The sequence below is a fragment of the Coenobita brevimanus genome, chromosome 40 (assembly GCF_032717465.1).
Source record: "Coenobita brevimanus isolate Jiangsu-jjx chromosome 40, ASM3271746v2, whole genome shotgun sequence".
NCBI classification, from domain to species: Eukaryota; Metazoa; Arthropoda; class Malacostraca; order Decapoda; family Coenobitidae; genus Coenobita; species Coenobita brevimanus.
In genome coordinates this window covers 1,590,879-1,610,880 of record NC_136993.1, presented here as the reverse complement: position 1 = coordinate 1,610,880, position 20,002 = coordinate 1,590,879, and the positions used below count along the sequence as shown (strand labels likewise).

General features: G+C 40.6%; 1 protein-coding gene across 2 annotated transcripts; it reads right to left on the bottom strand.

Annotated features, from left to right (window-relative positions):
- Positions 1-2,815: 2,815 nt before the first annotated feature.
- Ada3 (transcriptional adaptor 3) lies at positions 2,816-18,889 on the bottom strand. 2 transcript variants are annotated; one of them, XM_080270389.1, is made up of 11 exons: positions 18,838-18,889; positions 15,634-15,927; positions 12,562-12,716; positions 11,447-11,587; positions 11,042-11,200; positions 10,162-10,266; positions 9,309-9,412; positions 9,070-9,167; positions 8,424-8,557; positions 4,988-5,149; positions 2,816-4,567 (listed from the first exon to the last, which is right to left on the bottom strand). In XM_080270389.1, the coding sequence occupies exons 2-11, from the start codon at positions 15,923-15,925 to the stop codon at positions 4,421-4,423; spliced, it is 1,497 nt and encodes a 498-aa protein (XP_080126515.1). In that variant the 5' UTR covers positions 15,926-15,927; positions 18,838-18,889; the 3' UTR covers positions 2,816-4,420. The 2 variants fall into 2 exon arrangements, with proteins under 2 accessions (XP_080126515.1, XP_080126516.1); XM_080270390.1 differs by having other exon boundaries at positions 18,826-18,884.
- Positions 18,890-20,002: the final 1,113 nt, after the last annotated feature.

Below are 20,002 nucleotides of genomic sequence, written 5' to 3'. Positions count from 1 at the left end.
TAATGCTCAAATGACAAACACCCATAATCCCTATTCTGCTTAGCTAATTTCAAGCTGTAGTCAGATTGCTGAGTAAATTTGACTAGTAACCAAGGAGACTCATCAAATTTCATGCAATCGTGACTTAATATCTGAGTTGTGGGCGTGGCCAAGTTGTGTCAGATAAAAACAAATGGACTACAGTGTAATAATGAACAGAATATGCAATTAAACAGAAATAATGTACAGTAATACAGTATGTACATGATTCCTCTATAATACAATGTGTGCATAAAAATTGTTGTTGCTTAACCCTGGTCTGTCCAGCCAAGCAGATGCATCAAACATCGATATGCAACTGTTTCTATGGGGGCATCATACAAGTATAATACATGTTCTGTAAATACTGTACAGTACATACACTGTGTAGGACTGTGGCACCCCCTTGCAGTAGACAGCTCCTCACCAGGGTTGGGCCAGGGTCCTTCCCATGGTGGGAAATATAAGGTTTGGCTCCCGGGTGGATACACAGCAGCTCTGTTCCACCCACAATACATGGCACCATCGTGTGTAAGTTCCTCATCAGCGCCATTTGATACAGTATAAACAAACAAACACCACCAATCAAAAATATAAGTACATTTGATTGTTCCAGTCATTACTGAACTCTACATGTTACAATGCCACACATGTCTTGTCAAAGAAATACTAAAAATAAATGTTATTTGCAGTCTACATGCTTTTTGGCTGTGAAATCTATCTCAGAGTCTAGTCAATACTGTATAATAATGACTTAAATTATCTGCCTAAGTCTATTTCTATTTACTGCACTGAAGTTGCTTAATCCCAGAGTTCATTCAGCAGAGCCACAATAGTAACTATCTATCTATGTATTTACAACCAGATGCCATAATTTTGTAAGGGGTGGCCACAAACGAACTGCCTCCATGTTGTTTTATACTCTGCCATTTGGCTGCCCGCCCTGCAGCTCACACACCCCTCTCATAAATCTCTAAACTCCATCCATCCATCTCATCCTTGGCCTCCCCCTCCACCTCTTTCATTTATCTCTCCACTCCATCCCTGCATCTCATCCTGTCTCACCCACCACCTCATTCACATGCACTCTTCTAGTCAGTCTCTTTCTCATTAACAACACCTATTTATATTATGCTTGTACACAAAAGGCAGAGCCTGCAAAGTTTTTTTTTAATGGGTAAGTTGAACAAGAGAGCCAAAACTAAAATGCGCTTATTTTGAGATGCCTAGACAATACCCACCCTTCTCCCCCTCTTGTTTCTGCCACAACACCGTGCCCTCCCGTCACTTAAAGTACAGTACTTGTTTCTGTTATCCTTCACAATTTTCTTCAGTCTTCTGTAATCCATTGAGAACAGGGACATCTCAACATTATGAATCTCTTGGCTGCTTCCACCCTCCCTTCTTACTTCTAGTTTCACTACTCTTTTCCCTACACTTTTTTTTTGTCCGGACGAACTTTTCAACTGTTCCCTCCTTCCTTCTTCCATTTCTACACCTACGGTATCTTCTCTACCTTCCCCCTACTCCTATTTTACCATCTCCCATTTATATTAAGTTTAGGAGAGACATTTCAAACTGGAGGGGTTAGATATGGCCTTAGTACAGTAAATTCCCTAATTATGAGAGGTCTTTCTTAATTTAGATAAAACTGTCTGGTAGCAGGAAAAATAAACTGAAAAGATCATTTTGGCACAAAGAATTAGCTAATCTGCCAAAGTAACATCCAGCATCTAGAGTCAGTCAGTTTTCACCTGATAAAGATCTATAACCCCTCTCAGCTCAGTAGATGGCCAGGCATTGTCAAACTAGAGGACCAATTTGACTATGCCATTTTTGCTCGACCTTGGCCTAAAATTGCTGTCTCTCCATCTTGATGATGAGTTATGACTAACACTAGGACATGTTGCTAGTCACAAAGAAGTGTTATGAACAGGGTATAGTAAAATAGCATTATCTTTTTCTGTCACTGAAGCATATGAAATAAGCTTCCAAAGGATTGTAATCTGGACCAAGTTAGGGCACAAATGGTATAATATACAATGAGACTCCTTCATATCTCTTAACTAAGGCTCACTGAATTTCAAGTGACCATGACTTAGTATTGAAGCTGTATGAGAGGCCCAGTTCAGTCGGATGAAAACAAACTGCCTTTAGTCCCATTTTACCTCCTGTGATGTGTCCAGGCATCTCAAAATGAATGGATCTTGCATTTGACTTTTTTTTTTTTTTTTTCCCCTTGGAGAAAATTTTGCAGGGTTAGAGCACTCTGCTCTGGCCGAAGGGTTGGAGCTTCTATGTCACCAAAAGGTTATTGGCAAACATCAAGAAGGGCATCCGGTCATAAAGTGCTCCACACTCCAAACCTAAGTCCTCTGCCCAAGGGCAATCATTTAGCCCTTTTCGAAATAAAAGGGACATGGTGTAGAACTTTGAAACATATATCCAGAAAGTCCCAGTTTTCTGAACATTCATCTTACAAATTTTCAACTTTACAATATTGTACTTTTAGTACAGTATTCAATAAACTGCATGAGATATTCAACAATTTATTATAAAGTACGCATTGTGTTAATGATTTTGCCCAACTGTAGGCTATTGTAAGTGTTCTAAGCACTTTTAAAAGGCTTGGCAAGCTTGGCTAAGCTATGATGTTCGGTTGGTTAGGTGTATTTAATGCATGTTCAAGTACAAAAAATTCGATTATGATCAGTTACTTGGAGCATAACCTGACTGTAAGTTGGGGACCACCTGTGTATATATATATATATATATATATATATATATATATATCAGTTGTTATCCATAAACAATGGTTACATTATAATACTCTGTACTGAATATTTGCCAAGAAGAGGTTAACCTTTTGGCTGCAGTGAGTTTTTACCTGCTGAAAAAACTGCCACTGTAGGCAGAATAAACCAAAAACTTCTTTATTCCCCATCACATTAAACCCCTACACCCCTGGGGGGACATGACATGAGGAATTTTTCACATAAAAACTGACATCCAGTGGTCCTGCCATCAATTACACCGCCCCCACACTACCCAGTGGTCCAGTCACCAATTACATACCCCCCCCCACACACACACACACACACACACACACATTGCCCACAGCTGAGTCTGCTTCAGCTATCACTAGGCAGGACACTTATTTCTCCTGTAATAAATCCATTTTTGTGCTACCACACCTTGCCAAATGTAACTGTTTGCAATAATAACTTGTGTTCTACTTGTCACCATAGCAATATAGAGCAAATTAGCAATGACTTCCTTCTCGTCATCTGCAGAAGAACGAACAAACTTCATCATGAACAAGTTGGGTTTTTAAATATCCTTTACCTTCATGGAGTTATTGCAACTAAGGAGTGAGTGGAATGCTCCTGCATCCCATACCTCCGGCACAGAAGTTAATATTTTTAGTGCCATAAGTTTCTTTTGAGCATAGTAAAACTGTCGAATTTTAGTCAAAATGAAATTCAAAGTTGGTAACCTGCAGTTTAGTGGGTTAAAATGGTGTGCACAGCTTTGCCCACTTCTCAAGACATCTTCCTGGCTACATTCATTATTATACTGTATATACAATAAATATTCACCGGATATATCACTAACAGTCAACCCCACAACTGCTCCCTCTGAGGTGTGGGGCACAAGGCCAAGCTACACCATTCCAGTGCATGTAACGCCTGGAGTTTGGGTGATATCCTTTTTAGTTTATTCTTACTGTTACCAGACAAGTTCATTACACTTAGGAAGGGCCTCTTATACTGAAGGCATTTATTAAGGCAATACCCAACACTTGCAGTTCAAAAAGTCTGTCTTAGTTGAATAAAATTGTCAGGAAGTGTGAATGTTGAGGGTAGGGCTGCAAGGGGCAGACCAATAAAAGACCTGGAACAAGGTCATAGTGTGACCTCAGGGATAAGGGACTGAATAGGGAGGCTACCAGACATCGTGGTGTGGAAAACACCGCCTGACGTCTGGCACCGTCATTAGGTGACTAAGGCCAGTGTATGCAAGCATGTTGGAGCCTTTATAAAAAATATATGATGCAATGACGACAATCTCCATGCTTAACTTCAATCCCATTGCAGTTATTTATTTCTCATTACCTCCAGTTGATTTAAATGAACTTAGGACAGACTCTGAACAGGAGGGCTTAGATATGGCCTTCATTAAACTCTTCACTACTAGAGATTCTTACTAATCAGTAAAATAATTTGGTAACAGAAAGCATTGAATACAAAATCTATCCTCAAGCTGAAGGGGTTACAGATCAAGGGTAGACAACCAGCCAACTCCCCTTGTGACACTGTTTATGACGGATATCTCGATTAAAATATATATTAGCATCGTAGTAGCCTAAGTATCTAGGTAATGCCCAAACTACCTGACACATCTAGCAGTTATTATTAGATGCTAAATCCAGCTGTCGGACAATAACCTCCCGATCCTTAATTGCTTTCCAGGCAAAGTCTTTGTCTTTTTTGGAGGGTGTTTTCTTTTTCTGTCGAGCTGCAGCAATTGTACGATAGGCTTCAATTACCTGGTGGTGGGGGGAAAAAAGGAAAATTTGTGTTTGTTACAGATTACTAAATTTGTAAGAAAAAATTAATTTGCGATGGAGGTATGCATTAAAAAATCAAAGCACTGGAAAATTCAAGGTTATTTTAAAGATACCATACCTATCAATCTCCTAAATGGATTCTACATAAAAGCGATGCAGTCACATATGTATGCCATGGAGACCGAGTATGGTTTATTTACAGGCAGTCCTTACAGTCTAGAGTAGAATGTACGAAGACAAAATACAATCTTTTGTGAGACATACTTTTGGCTCAAGACTGAGGATAAAAAGATATATTACAGTATCTAATCTCAACACAACTCCGTACTGAATCATGATCAACTTCAAGTGTGAAATTAAACACAAGAAGCAAGTGTATACAAGAGTAGCTCTGCTTACTTTATGGTCAGCATCCCTGAGTCGTTTCTTAAGGTCATGTCGTACTAGAGAGTCTCGTGCCAGGCTAAGAAGGCGAGTCAATTGACTGGCGTTGTGCTGAGACACAGCTCGAAGCTCTGACTGGCACCGACGAAGCTCACTCAGGATCTCATCATCATCGTCCTTCAAGAAATGGGAGTTGTAGTTAGGCCAGTTTTGTCTATCTATCTTTATTGCCAGACACCTTAGCCCCATAAAGGGTGGCCACAAACAAATTGCCTCCATGTTGCCCTGTCCCCTATCATTTCACTGCCCTCCCCCCAGCTCACACCCCCCTCTCTCATACACCCCTCCACTCCATCCCTCCATCTCATCCTAGGCCTCCCACTCCCTCCTCCTCCTCCACCTCACATACGCTCTCCTCACTAGTCTCTTAAACCGCCTCAGTGTACTTCTCCTCGTGCTTTCTATCACATCCACATCCACACCACAATGCTCCTTCACTTCATTTGTCAGTCTGTCTTTCCCTGTAACTCCACATGCTCCTCTCAAATTACTCATTTCCATTGCCCTCACTCTTGACTTGTGTCCTTCCAACAAGGTCCAAGCTTCATTTTGCATATGTTAGAGTTAGTTTCACAATTTTATCATGCAGCGACTTTTTTATTTCCATGCTCACTTCCCTATTTCTTATCACTGCTTTCAAAGAACCAGCAACCTTTCTTCCTTGCTGTACCTTTTCAAGCACTTCCTCCTCCAAACTTCCATCCTTACTCATCACACTATCCAAGTACAGTACTTAAATGCACTTATATTTTCCTTTTCCTCATCATCCAACCTCACTGCACATTCAGTGACTTCATTTCTCTTGAAGACCATAACTTTACTCTTCCCTACATTCACCTTCAGATTCCGTTTCCCATAACTCTCCCAAACTCACTCACCAAGCCTTGCAGTTCCCCTTCATCTTCACTTAACAGCACAGCATCATCTGCAATCAACAGTACAGGAAATTTCCAAATGCTGCCCTCTCTCATTAGGGCTGCTCCAACATCCACTGCACTACCTTGTATCTCTTTTATAACCCCATCCATATACAGATTGAACAACCATGGAGACATGACACATCCATGTTCCAATCCAACATTCAGACAGAAAAATTCACATAGTTCACTATCCACATGCACTGCAGCCTTAGCACCCTCATACATACTCTTCATGGCATTCAACTACTTCCCATTTACTTCATATATTCTTAATATTTTCCACATTCCCTTGTCTATCCATTCTGTCATAATATGGTTTCTCCAAATCCATGAAGGCTGCATACAACTTCTTTCCCTTCTCTATAAACTTTCCACTTGAGACCTGAAGATGAGTATCTGATCTACACAACCTCTTCCCTTCTTAAAACCTCCCAGTTCTTCTCCAACTAATTCCTCTGTTATTTCCCTAACTCTGTCAATAAGTATCCTACCATATACTTTTCCTATTACACTAAGAAGACAAATGCCCCTATGATTACCACATACTGTACTTCTTTTTCACCTTTCCCTCTGTACAGGGAAATAATTATACAGTAATCCCTCCGTTATCCAATGTAACAGAGCCAAAGGCATGTCTGGAAGGTGGTCCCGTCCGGATAGTGGGCCCCTGACTCCTGGACTGGTACTTATGGACCCTAACCCAGCCTAACTCTGAAAACCACCTAAATAACTCCCTACCAGACATGCATAGCACCTATTGAAGACCCTATTCACACCAATAATGGACGTAAAGCATGAAATAAATGAAAAGAAACCAGAGAATGAGGAATTAGAAGTTAGTATGGAAAATATTTAGCAGTGTACAGGGTACTTACAGCACGTCTGTGGCCGCCTCCTCTAAGGCTCTGGTAGTGGTGAATATGCTCTTGAAGCATGTACAGTAATCCAGTGTTGTGCTACACTTAATTCTTTGCACTGTGAGTTATAATTGTTTAACAATGCACTTTCTATTCTTAATTGTGCCACGCCAGTTTCAATCGCCACTTTGCACTCCCCACTTAATCCTTTGCACTCTAAATTCTAATTTCGTAACACTGCACAACACTGTAAATTCCCATGTAGTCTAGTGGTGAGGTGTTGCAGTTTATTCACTGTTTATTCACAAAAACGAGCACGTGCGGCATCCATTGCGATGGACATCTATTCTCGACAGTGGTTTGGCAGTAACTGGGGAGAAGGGAGGAAGGAAGGGGTAAAGGGGCCGTGCATAAACAACAGCTGTTCAGTGCCATGCGCTAATTTCAAATTATGGGCAGGAAAACTTCGGATTTTTTTTGGATTTTTTTCTTTTTTTGGCCATTTTTGGGTTCCAAAGGTCCAGGCCCACAATGTCCGGTAAGTGGGGAGTCCAGAAAGTTGGCATCCAAACAGTACAGAGATTTCTGTACCTGACTTCCAATCCTCCGGGACTCTACCTTCCTCCCAGGCCAATCTGCACATCTTTCATAACCATTCTACTACTATCTCTCCCCCATGCTTCAGCATTTCACCATACACTCCATCAGTTCCTGGGGCTTTCCCCATTTTGACTTTCTTCACTGCTTCCACTACTTCCATCCTACTGATCTCTTCCTCCCTTCTCACCTCCCTCCTACCAGCCATTCCCCAGCCTCTTATATTCGCATTACTTTCATTTTTTTTGTCTGACAGTTCCTTAAAGTGTTCTCTCCAATGGCTAAAAAAGTTATTGCTTCTAAACAGTAAAAAAAACAGAAAGCCAAAATCAATAATCAGTCCAATCTGAAATGCAATACTGTGGCAAAGTGACCAACTAATAGAAGTCATTCAAGAGTAAAGCTAATCTGACATAAACCCATCAACTCTACCATGGTAAAAACATACAATTTGTACTCTGCACAGGCAAACATGACCTCTAGCATTACCAACTAAACAAAAAAAAGAAACCACAGAGTTCGGTATGCATAACATCAGGAAGGTAATTTAGAAACAAATACAATATTATACAGCAAAACCCTCATTTTACAACTGGGATGAGTTTTTGATACCAGGCATATACTGTAATGAATTTAGTGTTGTAGAGACCATGTAAGCATGCAAAAGACTGTATAATGAGAAACTGGGTATCACAGCCATCATGTATGTGAAGAAAATTGTAAACTGAAAATGGGACCTAAAGTCTTATTGACTATACCAAGTAATACCTGTGTAATGGCTGAGTACTTCCAAGAGAGATCAACAATGAAAATAATGAAGGCAGATGAAGAACAAAATTGTATGCTGCTGAAGTCAAGTTGTACTGTATGCTGGTAAAGGTGTAGGGAAAGGCGACTTACAGATGACAGATTTAACACTTTTAGATGTATTATTGTTTTTATTGTATTTTGGAGTGGTACCTAACTAGGCAGGGATGCTGGTTACAATTTTCAGCAGGGTAAACAAACATAACTCACCTCATTTCCATAATCAGCTTCCATTACTCCCTGTTCCTGTAGTTCCTTCTTTATCCGCTTCTCAATGCTGGACGCACTGCTCAGACCCAGTGACTTGATCAGGCCAGGTCGAGTGTGGCCTAGACCATCCATTCCTGTAGATAACATGAGGTTTGGGAGCTTGTTCCACAATTAGGTGCTTTATATGCTCCGTAGGGAGAGATAAAAGGTGGTTTATGGGTTGATTAGACTGAATTGGATGGCCTGTGGATCTAATGGTGAAAGAGGATCACACTGTATTCTACATGACATAAAGACTGTAGAAGGAAACTGAGACATAAGTAGACAATCAGAGACTAAGCAAAGACTCATATTGTTACCAGATTATGTACATATCTTAGGGTTAATTTTCCTCTTCAGTTTCCAGCAACTAATGGGAGGTACAGTAATTAGCTGGTTTTGGCAGTTTGTTCAGCTCCCAGTCCACTGTACTTTGGCTGACTTGAGTACTAGGGTTCTTTATGATGTTGCATAAAGTTAGTTTATTAGATTATTTGCATTATTTTTAGAATTATTTTCATCTGTATGCATAAATAAACTACTAAAGAACATGTGTTGGCTTCTCAAGACCAACAGAGTTTTACCCTAAGTACAAATATTTCAGTACCTTTGTTTTCAATATCAGAGACTAAGACGTTCTCCTCCACCAGTCCAGCAATGAGTCTTTGTGTTAGTGGACCAAGTGGGGCTACATCATCACTGCATCTGTGGGGGTGGAGGAACAGGGGTTATACAACAGTTAATTACTACATAAATGGTATAGCTGCTACCTTTTCTGGTTCCATATATACCTGCTTATTAACACATCCCTCCGATAACACCATTTCACACCCTCCATCACCTTACCCATTCATGTCAACCTCTTTCAGTAGCTTGTCTGGCAGGTCTGGGTTGTCCCCCTTCCCTTTCTTCTTCCCATCACTCAGCTTCATTCCCTCCTTCTGCTCATCCTGCCAACATAAAGAAAAATTATCTCCTGAATTTGTATTTGCACTGATTGAGGAGGCATCCAAGCACCTCTTGGGCAGGAAACATACAGCTACAAGTAAATGCAGTCAAAATTCAAGCTGTCCTTCTCATTATCATTGCAGAATTCTTTGTTCCGTAATTTTCTAGCAACTGTTGGGAAGTAATTAGCTGACTCTGGCACTTTGTGTAGCTTAGAGTCCACAGAAACATCAACTGTACTATGGCCAGCCTTAATATGGAGGTCCTTAACCTCTACACGCCGGGGGTTTTCCGATGTTGCACGCTCCTCCCTACGGGGGATATCTGCGACGGAAAAAAATACCCTAACTTCAAACCCTAATATCTGCCAAACTATAACAACTAGAGAAAAAATTAAAGTTACATAATAATCACCAACTCTTCCTCTTTCAAATGAAAGCATCCCCATGTCTCCAGGTGGTCCCGTCGATGAGTAATGATGAGTTAAATTTCAAAGGGTGGCAGAAAAACACTTGTGGCTATACATGTCAACCAGCGTTGCTCTGTGCCCAAAATCGTGACTGCTATACATGTCAGCCGGCGGTTAGGGGTTAAGGAGTAGCTTGGCATTTTATCTTATTTTACTTTACTTATGACCTCACGTTAACATGGCTGTGAGGTTCCTGGACTGCTGAAATAAGGCCACAAAGTATAAGCCATAAACACAGTATCTTATAAAATCCCACCAACTAACAGCCACAAACTATCATACCTGTAGGTCCTCCTGCGCCCAGCGTAATGTGTAGTGTCTGCCAAGTGGCGGAATCTTGTAGTAGTCACTGTCATCACCCGGTACACTCAGCATCTCCTCCAGCATCTGACAAACACAAAACAGTAGGCAAAACCAACTACAGTATAACATTGAACCAGTATAAACAAACCAGAGTATGCAACATAAATATGAACATATATACAGTATGAACACATGACAAAAAGAAGTGAATCAATACACACACACAATAAGTACACAATTTACATCAACACAAACACATATACAACAAGAGTATAAAACACCAGCCACCTATGAATCAAAGTAAAAACTTCACATTTCTATTTGCTATGTTCATTTGTTTGTTTATAAAGGTTCCAACATGGTTGTATGCATTGGCCTTGGTCACCTACTGGCAGCTTTCCAAACATCTCAGTTTCTAGCAGTCTCTGTTCAGTCCCTTACCCTTTAGGTCACACTCTATGACCTCGTCTCAAGCCTTTTTCAGTCTGCCTCTCACAACTCCGTACCCAACAGTCAAACCTTTAACCCTCCTCACCCAGTTGTCATCCTTCATCCTCTCAACATGCCCAAACCATCTCAATCCATCCCCTCTTATCACAACATCCTCTCAACTCCCCACTTGGAATCCAAACTCCCCCCAGGTCAGTCATTCAAGGACATACTGCACATCCATCCAGTCAATCACATCTCTGCACTTTAAGCTCATCCATTCATTCACACCTCCATACTTGTAAGCCTACAGTGTTGTTTACCTAATGCTACCTAACAGGTTAATAACAGAGCCTTGGTCACCTAATGGAAGCTCTCCACACAGCACAAAACAGGAATACATAAACTAGGAAATGCCAGTATAGTCCACCTTTATATCATCAACAGTAATCTCTTGACAGTACTGCTCCACATGTGCCCAGAAGCGGTTGGTGACGTCGTTCTTGGGTGGGGGTGGTTTGGGTTGTTCAGGAGGGCCCAGGTCTGGCACGTCAAATACAGGCTCGTATTTTTGCACCGAACATTTAACCTGGGGATGAGAATGAAAATGCTGTAACTTTAACATTTGTAAAGAGTAACTGTATCTGTGTTTTAATCATCACCACTGTCCTAACTGTAAAAATTGGGAAGGGAAAGCATATAACATCATCATCATCATTACTTACTCATCATCCTAACCCCACTTCCCACAAAAATTACAAGATGGCAAGGATCTGGAAAGAAAAGAAGAGCATAGCAATAAATCCTCCTCCTCCTCACCATCATCAATACTAACATTAGCCAATTTTGAAGGCTTGACCCCTGGTGGTGGTCCTGGCAGAGGCATGACATCGCGAGACTTGCCACTTGAGTCCTTCATTTTCTTGGATGGGCGCTCTCCATCTTCACGTTTCATTTTCTTGCCTGGTGATGGGGCCTGGCAAGAGAAAATTATCATTATCATCATGCTGACCCCTTTTCATCACACTGTTTTGATATTATTTTAACACTGATTTCATTATCATCACTCTGACATTATTTTTTCAGCATCACATGTGAACCATAATTCATCATAATCATTACTGTACTATTTCATTACCATCATAACTGTAAAAACTGTATCATCATCTCATGCTGCTTCATGCATGTCTCCATCAAAGTAATGGCTCATTATCATTACATTATTTCATTACTTTCTAATAATCCTATTTCTTCATCAATATTATCTAAATCCTATCTCCCACTAAGAAACAGTGGTGTGTAAGGATCAAAAATAGGAAAAGGAGTAAAGAAAAGCAGGTGAACCTTCAAGAGCATTCGTAATTACTGTAATATTCATCTTTCAAACCCTATTTTCCATTAAGAATAGCACGAGCAGGATCTCATAACATGAACCACTTTACAGTAAATTATGGTTTAGGTTCTGAATGAAAAAACTGGGGCAAAAGCCGATCATGTGACAAAACATCATCACCAAACCACTGTGAGAATATTATCCCATCTTGCTTAATTTTTTGCCATATTGCTTGGAAAGGTTAAGTCCGAGTCTTGTTCAATCTGATGGTGGTTTTCCATGCTACATAATCTCTGGCAGCATCTCTTCAGTTCCACAATACTCATTCAAAGTCTACTTAGGTGTACCTCTTGGTGCTCTACCCTCCACATTCACACTCAGATCTTTTCAACCAATTTTCATTCTCCCTTCTTTCCACATATTCAAACCACCTCCATCTCCCTTATGTATCACATCACCAATGCTTCAATCCATCTTTCAAGCAATTTTCATTCTCTACTTCCCTCCACATATTCAGACATACTTAAATCTCCTCTAAAGCTAAACCACCATTGCTTTTAATACCAAGCCAATTTCTCAGCTGCTCATTTGCAATAAAACACTACCATGATACTCACAGGCTTGGGCACATATTTGCCTTTCTCCAACTGGTAGATTATAGCCAGGTTGTTACTGATGGCTGTGTGGCGAACCAGGGCTGAGGATAGTAAGAGCTCCAGCTCTAATTGTAAAGCATCTAACTCTTCCATGGCCACACCTTCACCATTTAACACTGTGGGACGGAGAAAGCAATGTTTTTAGTCTTTCTCTATGACCTCACCTTCTGTACAGTATTTTATTCACCAACATCATCCACCAGTCACTTTCCCCCTGACTGGCACTGTGAGAGCAATAAATCCCTTGCTATATAATCACTCAGCATACAATCAGTTGCTTTTGTGATCAATATGAATTCAGGACCTTTTTTTTTTTCATTTTACTATTGCATTTTCACTTGTATGAAAGCTGTGATGCCTGAATTCTCATTAAGCAATCTTTTTTACTTGCTTCTTCAATCACTACAATGCTAAATTTGATTTACAATCAGTCACTAGGCAATCAGTTTTCAAAAACACATCCCAGCTGTAAAATGGGAGTGTGCTGCATCCCTCAAACTTCCCTTATGGCCTACATCAAGTTGCAGTAAATTAACTCACAAAACCACCTGGGATCCATTACTGGTTATCAAATTACTACTGAATGTAGTAACTGGTTTGGTCTAGTCAGTCATTGTAAATCACCTGAACATTGCATTACATCAATAACATTAACAAACATCATGGAACTCCTTGACATATCTACTGTTACTAGTTTACCCTTTCAGTCAGGTAACTTATTATATTTCATTCATGTTATATCTGGACAATTCTCTTCATTTTAGGTGTGATTTTTGTTTTCTTTTAAGTGCAGGGGCTAGATACAGTCCTCAATAATGCCTGCACTACATGGATACTCTCCTTATTAAACTAAAATCATTTGGTAGTATAAAAAATAAATGTTCCTGGGCTGAATCGGTACATTCTGAATTCATTCCTTTTGTCTGGAAATGGTAAAATGGTAAGAGCTAATTCCATATTACCCCTTTACCCCTCTCATGGTGTAGGATCCCAGGTTAGGTCACACTAGTCCAGCACATTTAACCCTTCCACCTCAGGGGTGTTTTTGTAGTTAGATGTCCCATACATGGGGCTTTTGAGTTATATATTATATAAAGAGAATTTTTTGGATAAAATATTACACACCAAAAAACAGACCATAACTTTCTGAGTAAAATGATGTCTAACATACAGTGCTCGTCAGAAGTATTCAGCGTTGTCCGCCAGGCGCGCAATACTTATGGCCCAAAAAGAATCACCCATTCTGGGGGGTAAGAATTGAGCCACAAGTTTGAGCTCCGAGCATGACGTCACGGTAGCCTGGGGCCTTCCGACGCGCTGGTTGGTTCCCGCCTCAGTCGCCCACGGGCTGCCTGAGAGAGAGGAACTCCGCCGAGTGTCCCTCTCAAATTGCGCCATTTTTTACCGAGTGTCCCGCAGTGTTCTGGCCTTCACAACTTTGTTATGGCACCTACCCGTGAACTATCGAGTGAAATCATATCCCAGATCATTGCTCTAAAGGAGGCAGGCCACCAGACAAAGGAAATTAGTGAATTGGTTGGTGTGGCACGATCGACAGTGCGTCGTTGGTGTGCGCGGTTTCGGGAGGAAAACAGTGGTGCAGTTCCCACAAAGAAACCGCGGTCTGGTAGGCCTAGGAAAACTTCCCCAAGGTCTGTTAATGTTTTAAAACGTGCAGTGGAGTTTAATCCTCGTGTGAGTGCAAGGAAAATTAAGGAGAGCAACCCGGAAGTGTTTGGTGAGGTGTCAGTGAGAACAGTGTCTCGTAGGGTGCATGAGCTTGGTTACACAAGTCACAGGCCTGTGAAAAAGCCTCTTCTCACCAAGAGCCAGAGAATTCGTAGGCTTTCCTTTGCTAATAAATATCTAACCTGGGGTGAGGAGCAATGGTTGTCAGTGTTGTGGTCTGATGAGGCAACGTTTAGTGTTACCTGTAACAGAGGAGCACGTGTGTATCGACGCAAAGGTAGTGACCCACTTGACCCACGGTATGTAGAAAGCACAGTTAAACATCCTGATTCACTCATGGTATGGGGTTGTTTCTCAGGGAAGGGTTTGGGGAAGCTTGTTGTACTTCCCAAGAACATCAGAGTGAATCAGGATGTTTACCTGGAGCTTCTGTGTGATCATTTACCAGACTCCTTCGAGCTAACAGGTGCACGAGTGTTTCAGCAGGACGGTGCACCTGCTCACAAGGCCAAATCGGTCACCAATTGGCTTCGTGACTGCGAGGTATCATTCATGACAGACTGGCCAGGAAATAGCCCAGACCTCAACCCCATTGAAAACCTCTGGTACCTCGTAAAGAAGAGTCTCCAAGGGAAAGACGTGAGCTCTCTGCCTAAGTTGGAAGCCGCCATTCGTGACTCCTGGGAAAAAATACCCCTCCAGCACCTCAGGAGCCTCGCCCTTTCACTTCCAAGACGTCTCAGGTCCGTGAAGAAACGTAAAGGCTACCCTACAAAGCACTAAAGGTAAATAAAATGCATTATTTATATGTTTTTTCAATGATGAAAGGTTTGTTTCTCAGGAGGGACGCAGGGCGCTCTATACTTCTGACGAGCACTGTAATGTAAAAAAAACATAATAATAATAATAATTATCTGTTTTTTAAGCTGTCAAAAACTGTGATGTTGGAGCTTCTCAAAGTAGTAATTAGAGCGGCCTGAGGCTGCTGCAGCAAGGGAAACATCTCATACTGCACTAAGAGACATTAAAAGTGCTCCTGTGATGGCAACACCTTGGTATTGCTACCTCCTGATACGCGAGCCATTACTGAGCCCGCAGTACTGGCGCACAAATATAAAAAGTCCATAACACATATTTGTGTCGCCTGATGGCTTCAGACATTTTAGTGGCACATACACGTGCCACCCGACATGAAAGGGTTATGGATAGATGACCAGCTTACTTTTGGCACTGCGGTTGCTAAACCTTCACTCAAATCTAGGTGCTGCACCTGTACAAGTCTGCCACTCCACCTGGGGCATTTTAACCCCTAAATCACGCATAAGACAAAGTGAGAAATCTTACATGCTGTGTAACGAGGGAGTGAGCGTGCATGGTCGAGCGAGCCAAGTATAGGTAGCGTGAGAGGGCAGTCCTTTAGGTCCATGGGGTCATCCCTCTTGGCTCCACTGCTACTGTTGCCACCACTGCTACTGCTGTTACCGCTACTGCTGCTGCTGTTACTGTTACTCCCCCCATTGTTGCCACTACTGCCACTGCTTCCACTGCTCCCAGCCCGCTCTTTGTCTTTATGTCGGAATAATTTACCAGACGACTTGTGGATGCTCTTGGATTTACTTGGCGAAGGGGGCATCATTCCTGGAAGTTTTAATATTATCAGTACCTTAGTTAAGGCAGTAAGGGCTGTATTATTGAAAATTAGAACACAGTTGTGTGGGCATGTACACAAGCCTCCAGTTTTTTACAGTGATTTCTGAAGCATGTGATGATAGAACACATCTAACCTTAAAGTGTTGTTGCTGACTACACTTTTTTAGTATGGGAAGCAGGATGATCACCTCTAACAAGGACCAGTGTTCCATAAATGACTGTCAGTTATTAGTGGCTTGGTTACAAGTTTATGTGAATAAGTGCCATAGGTTGTGGGTGGAGTACCGGTATCGATTGGGCAAGGAATGTTGAAAGAATTACCAATATCATTACAACAACTTCAGAGAAGAAGACTTTTTACAGCGACAGTTTCATATTAGTAAGCTTAATTGTCACTCACAGAAGTAAAACTATACTACTGCACTAAATGGGGGAGGACACAGTTTTATAAAAATGATTCTAATATAGGCAAGCTCTAACTATTGGAATTTTTCTCAACATAATAAAATTACAGTCTAACATATATGGAGAAGATCCAGTGCAACCATGCAAATCTGAAAAAATAATGCAATTGATGTGTAATAATATGATGCTGGACTAAATATGAGTAAATAATTATAAAGAAAAGCCTATTTGATGATAAAGCTCAAGAAACTTACATGATCATAAAATGTTACAGCCAGGCATTGGTTATGTCTTATTACCATACTTCATTCTGCTAAGGGAAGACCCATTTAGCAAACAGATTAGGCTGATGGAGTACATTTCTATCTAATTTGTTATCAGATATACTTAGTAAACTGAATAAAACTGTCTCGTGGTAGAGGGAAAACATATGTGCAGGTACCAGAATGAATCATGTATCGTGGAAGTTAGGAGCCCTATTTGCATCTAATCATTTGGGAGAGATGGTCTCTAGCTTTAGTATACAACGATAGGGATTCTTACCGCCGTACAAGTCTTGCTAGTACTTTCTGATATGACATATTTATTGCATATTGCACCTTAAAATTTTCATTTATGGTACTACTGTATTATCATTTAAGCCTTTCAGGCACCTTATATTTCTTTGCATAAATTATCCACATGCATTACAGACTAAAAACTTTCAACTCTGAATTTTGAATAGGCTAGCTACCGTACTCTTAAACTTTGCTTAGGGAAAGTATTCTGTACTCAAAGGAAATTTGAAACTTGAAATGTGTGCTTATAACAGTAGGCTTCAAGTCTCTTCATTACTGTAATAAGCTTTATCATGGAATTTTTGTCCTAATGGATTATTGTTGTTGAGTCACCCCAGTCTGTCTGGCTGAGCAGACCCATCAACCACAGGCAAGCAACCACCACTGTAGAGCCATCTTGTGTAGTGAACTGATGTCCCTTTGTGGGTTATGGTGCCTTACCACAGTGAGGCATGAGGAAGAGGAAGGAGGTCCTGTTCCCAGATGGACACTGAATTTGTGTCTCTCCACCCAGGTAACAGGGTCACCATGGTAGGCTCCACATCACCCCTTTAGGCTATTTGGGTATATGGTTACCACCCAGCATTACAACTTGAGTTACAGGAAACTATTAGAACTGCCACTTACTGTAAAGCCACCTGAAGTGCTGCAAGGAAGAGAGGAGGGCAGTCACAGAAAAAGAATGATTAAGGCGAGGAATGAAGTGGGCAACACTATTTTGTGAGTGGATGATGGCTGCCACCATCTACTTACATGTGAAAGTACACTTAATGCCTGATGGGAACTACTGGCAGTTTAGTGGCTGATCTTAAATTTCTCCAAAGCACCAATTCCTTTAAAGAGTACACTCATGCTCAAAACCTCAAAATAAAATGACAATCAGTTCATTAGTAAACTGTATCACAACAGTGGCACCTTGCATTCCCTGTAATCCTCCATCATAGTTCTGATACCTTTACAGTAAGATCATCGAAGTTTTGAAGAAAGGAAAAGTTTTGAAATATTTAAATTACTCGACAGACCTAGGCTAAACTACTTTATAGATGTGGGTATTAGTAACTAATGAGGATACTATTCAAGAGATTTGTGAAGCATATGGGGAATGGGGTGGCTCAGTGGTACAGCGCTGGACTTGAGATCACAAGGTTGTGAGTTCGTGCCCCACCCATGTAGATGCCTTTGCTGGGAGGGGTTGCTCTTTTTTATAACCCTAGTACGGCTATATGATCTATCTAGGTCTAACTCAGGGGAATAATCCCTTTCTGTGAAGCACATGTTAGTGGCAGTAACATGCTGTAAGCAGAAATAAACTGACAGGCAAGATATTAATAAGCCTTTTGAGGTTCTAAACCTATGAGAATAAGGTGCTGGGTTGCATATGTAGACCAAAATTATACGTCATGCCTCTATTCACAAAAAGCATACAGCTATCAATGAGGAAACCTGCAAAACTTTCAGGAAAGCTTGAATGTAGGTGTAAAATGACTAACAGGTGATTATAATTTTGGTTAAGCAGAATGTGAAAAACATACAAAACGGGGGCTAACTTAGCTGATATGGTGGTAATAATTTAGGTTAGGCAGAAAAATGTGGAAATAAAATGATACATAGGTAAATGAGGCTAAAGTTATTTACATTGTAAATTAGAGTAGGCAAAATTTCATATGCATATAAAATTAAAAATGTATGGGATTTGCATTCATAAAACAATAAAACCATAGCATACAATCAGTAACCAAATATTATCACAAATACACCAAGCTACACTTAAATTTCCCTCTCAAGGTTATACCCCATTTGACAAACCTGTCTTTATATGGGAAAGAACTGAACTTGAGAAACACTTTTTATATTATTCTAAGTCACAGTTACAGCGCTGACTTCTTCATATTCACTGAGAACCAGAGAAAACTGTTACTTATACTTTTCAACCAACATTTGTAGCGTTAAAAGTCGGCAGGTCAATATTGTTTACACTTAGCCCGACACTTGAAGCCGCAGCGTTCGTGGATTTAGTGTGTAAGGTGATCGTTTTATTAAGTTATTTATTGCAGTTTAGAATTCAGTTGAAATATTTATTGTTGTAAAAGGTACAAACTATAATACAACAAAAGAAGGTACGTATTAGGTTGATAATATTATCTGCCTAACGAGAATGGTGTATATAAAGTAGAAAACTGATAAACTACACACATTACTAATCCTTAAAGAATATTTTGGCATACTTGAGCATACAGAAATGTCAATAACTATTGCAATTGTATATATTACTTCATTTATGTTGATAACCATTGACTGCTGTAATGCTACCTTTAAATATCGTTAAGTTTTATTGTACCCAGCGTTCGTCTCTGTCATTTTTCAGAGCTGTTCTAGGCATGAAATTGTACTGTGGGAAATCAAACTGGCCTTGAAAAACCAATAGAAGAAAGATGCTTTTGATCAGCAACATTAATTAGGCTTGTATTTAGGCGGAGCAGTGTTTTTGATCTCTACATGTTAACGCAGAGTCCCTGACAGCTCCACAAACCAGGCTGAGGCCATTTTTGCATATTATCCAGCTTGCGATGGATATACGAGTATCTGTGAAGGCGAAGACTGTTTGGATGGCTTAATAATTTAGTTCTGCTTGATAGAAAGTTGATTTGGGTACCTGTGTAATCGAAAATGCGAAGAAATGATACAAATGTGGCGTTTTACTGGCTTCTAAATGTAACTCAAGGCATGTATCTAATTTCTATAAAGATACTTATTGTGGCCAATAGGAGAGCCTGAAACAACTCGCTTGGCCCCGCCCTGAATATACAATGTTACCAGAATTGCCTGAGCAGCCTGCATAAGCATCCTACACACTTACCATTCCATATCTCTCCGTCCGTTGTGTGTGTGTTATGATAAGTAGTTTGTGGATGACTTATTTTTTATTTCATGACAGGGAGAAGAGAAATTATGGATAAAAATAGAGAATAAGGAATGACAGCAAGAGGTAATATGAGTAGCTGGGATGTGGCACCAGTGTGAGCAACATGGCGGAGTGTCGCTCTCAGTAGTGCCAGTGAGTGAGCTGCTCAATTTGTTACTCTTGCTCTGTACGCTTTGAT

Excerpts from the sequence above, each read along its gene's own strand:
- Ada3 (XM_080270389.1), bottom strand. The coding sequence starts at position 15,925 with ATGATGCCCCCTTCGCCAAGTAAATCCAAGAGCATCCACAAGTCGTCT. Across the intron at positions 8,558-9,069 it reads CTCTGATATTGAAAACAAAG|GAATGGATGGTCTAGGCCAC; the intron begins GTACTGAAATAT and ends TGTTATCTACAG. Across the intron at positions 4,568-4,987 it reads TCAGGGATGCTGACCATAAA|GTAATTGAAGCCTATCGTAC; the intron begins GTAAGCAGAGCT and ends CCCCACCACCAG.